The 354-nt window shown below is 64.7% G+C and overlaps 1 protein-coding gene across 1 annotated transcript in view; it reads right to left on the bottom strand.

Annotated features, from left to right (window-relative positions):
- Positions 1–76, bottom strand: part of LOC104082071 (coiled-coil domain-containing protein 102A-like) — a gene marked incomplete at its 5' end in the record, with an annotated part of 1,750 nt that extends 1,674 nt beyond the window's left edge. Inside the window, 2 exon segments of the mRNA XM_009585042.1 lie at positions 1–16; positions 18–76. The exon segment at positions 1–16 is cut by the window's left edge and continues 134 nt beyond it. Coding sequence (XP_009583337.1) covers positions 1–16; positions 18–76 — 75 coding nt within the window.
- Positions 77–354: the final 278 nt, after the last annotated feature.

Genomic DNA, 354 nt, shown 5'->3' with positions numbered 1-354 from the left:
AGGAGGCCCGGGGGCCCCGCTGCTCCCAGCTCTCGTCCTGCTTGCTCGTCAAGATGTTTTCCATCAGCTCCAGCTCCTGCAGCACCGTGGGTGGCCCAGCACAGGGGCCAGGGAGTCACCCATGGGTGAGGGGGCAGCCCTGGCTTCCCACCCGCTACAGCACCCAGCCTTCACCCCATAACCAAGAGCACCCCTCCAGCCAAACCCAGCAGCATCCCTCCCTCCGGTCCCCAGGGACCCCCTGAGGCTGATGGAGAGGGACCCGTCCTCCCAGGAGAGCTCCCATACACCACCACGCTCTGCTGCCGGCTCCCCGCCTCGCCGGAAATTTGGGGTGAGATAATTTTATTACAA

This window comes from Fulmarus glacialis, unplaced genomic scaffold (assembly GCF_000690835.1).
Source record: "Fulmarus glacialis isolate BGI_N327 unplaced genomic scaffold, ASM69083v1 scaffold39150, whole genome shotgun sequence".
Classification (NCBI taxonomy): domain Eukaryota; kingdom Metazoa; phylum Chordata; class Aves; order Procellariiformes; family Procellariidae; genus Fulmarus; species Fulmarus glacialis.
This window is presented reverse-complemented; position numbering and strand designations above follow the sequence as displayed.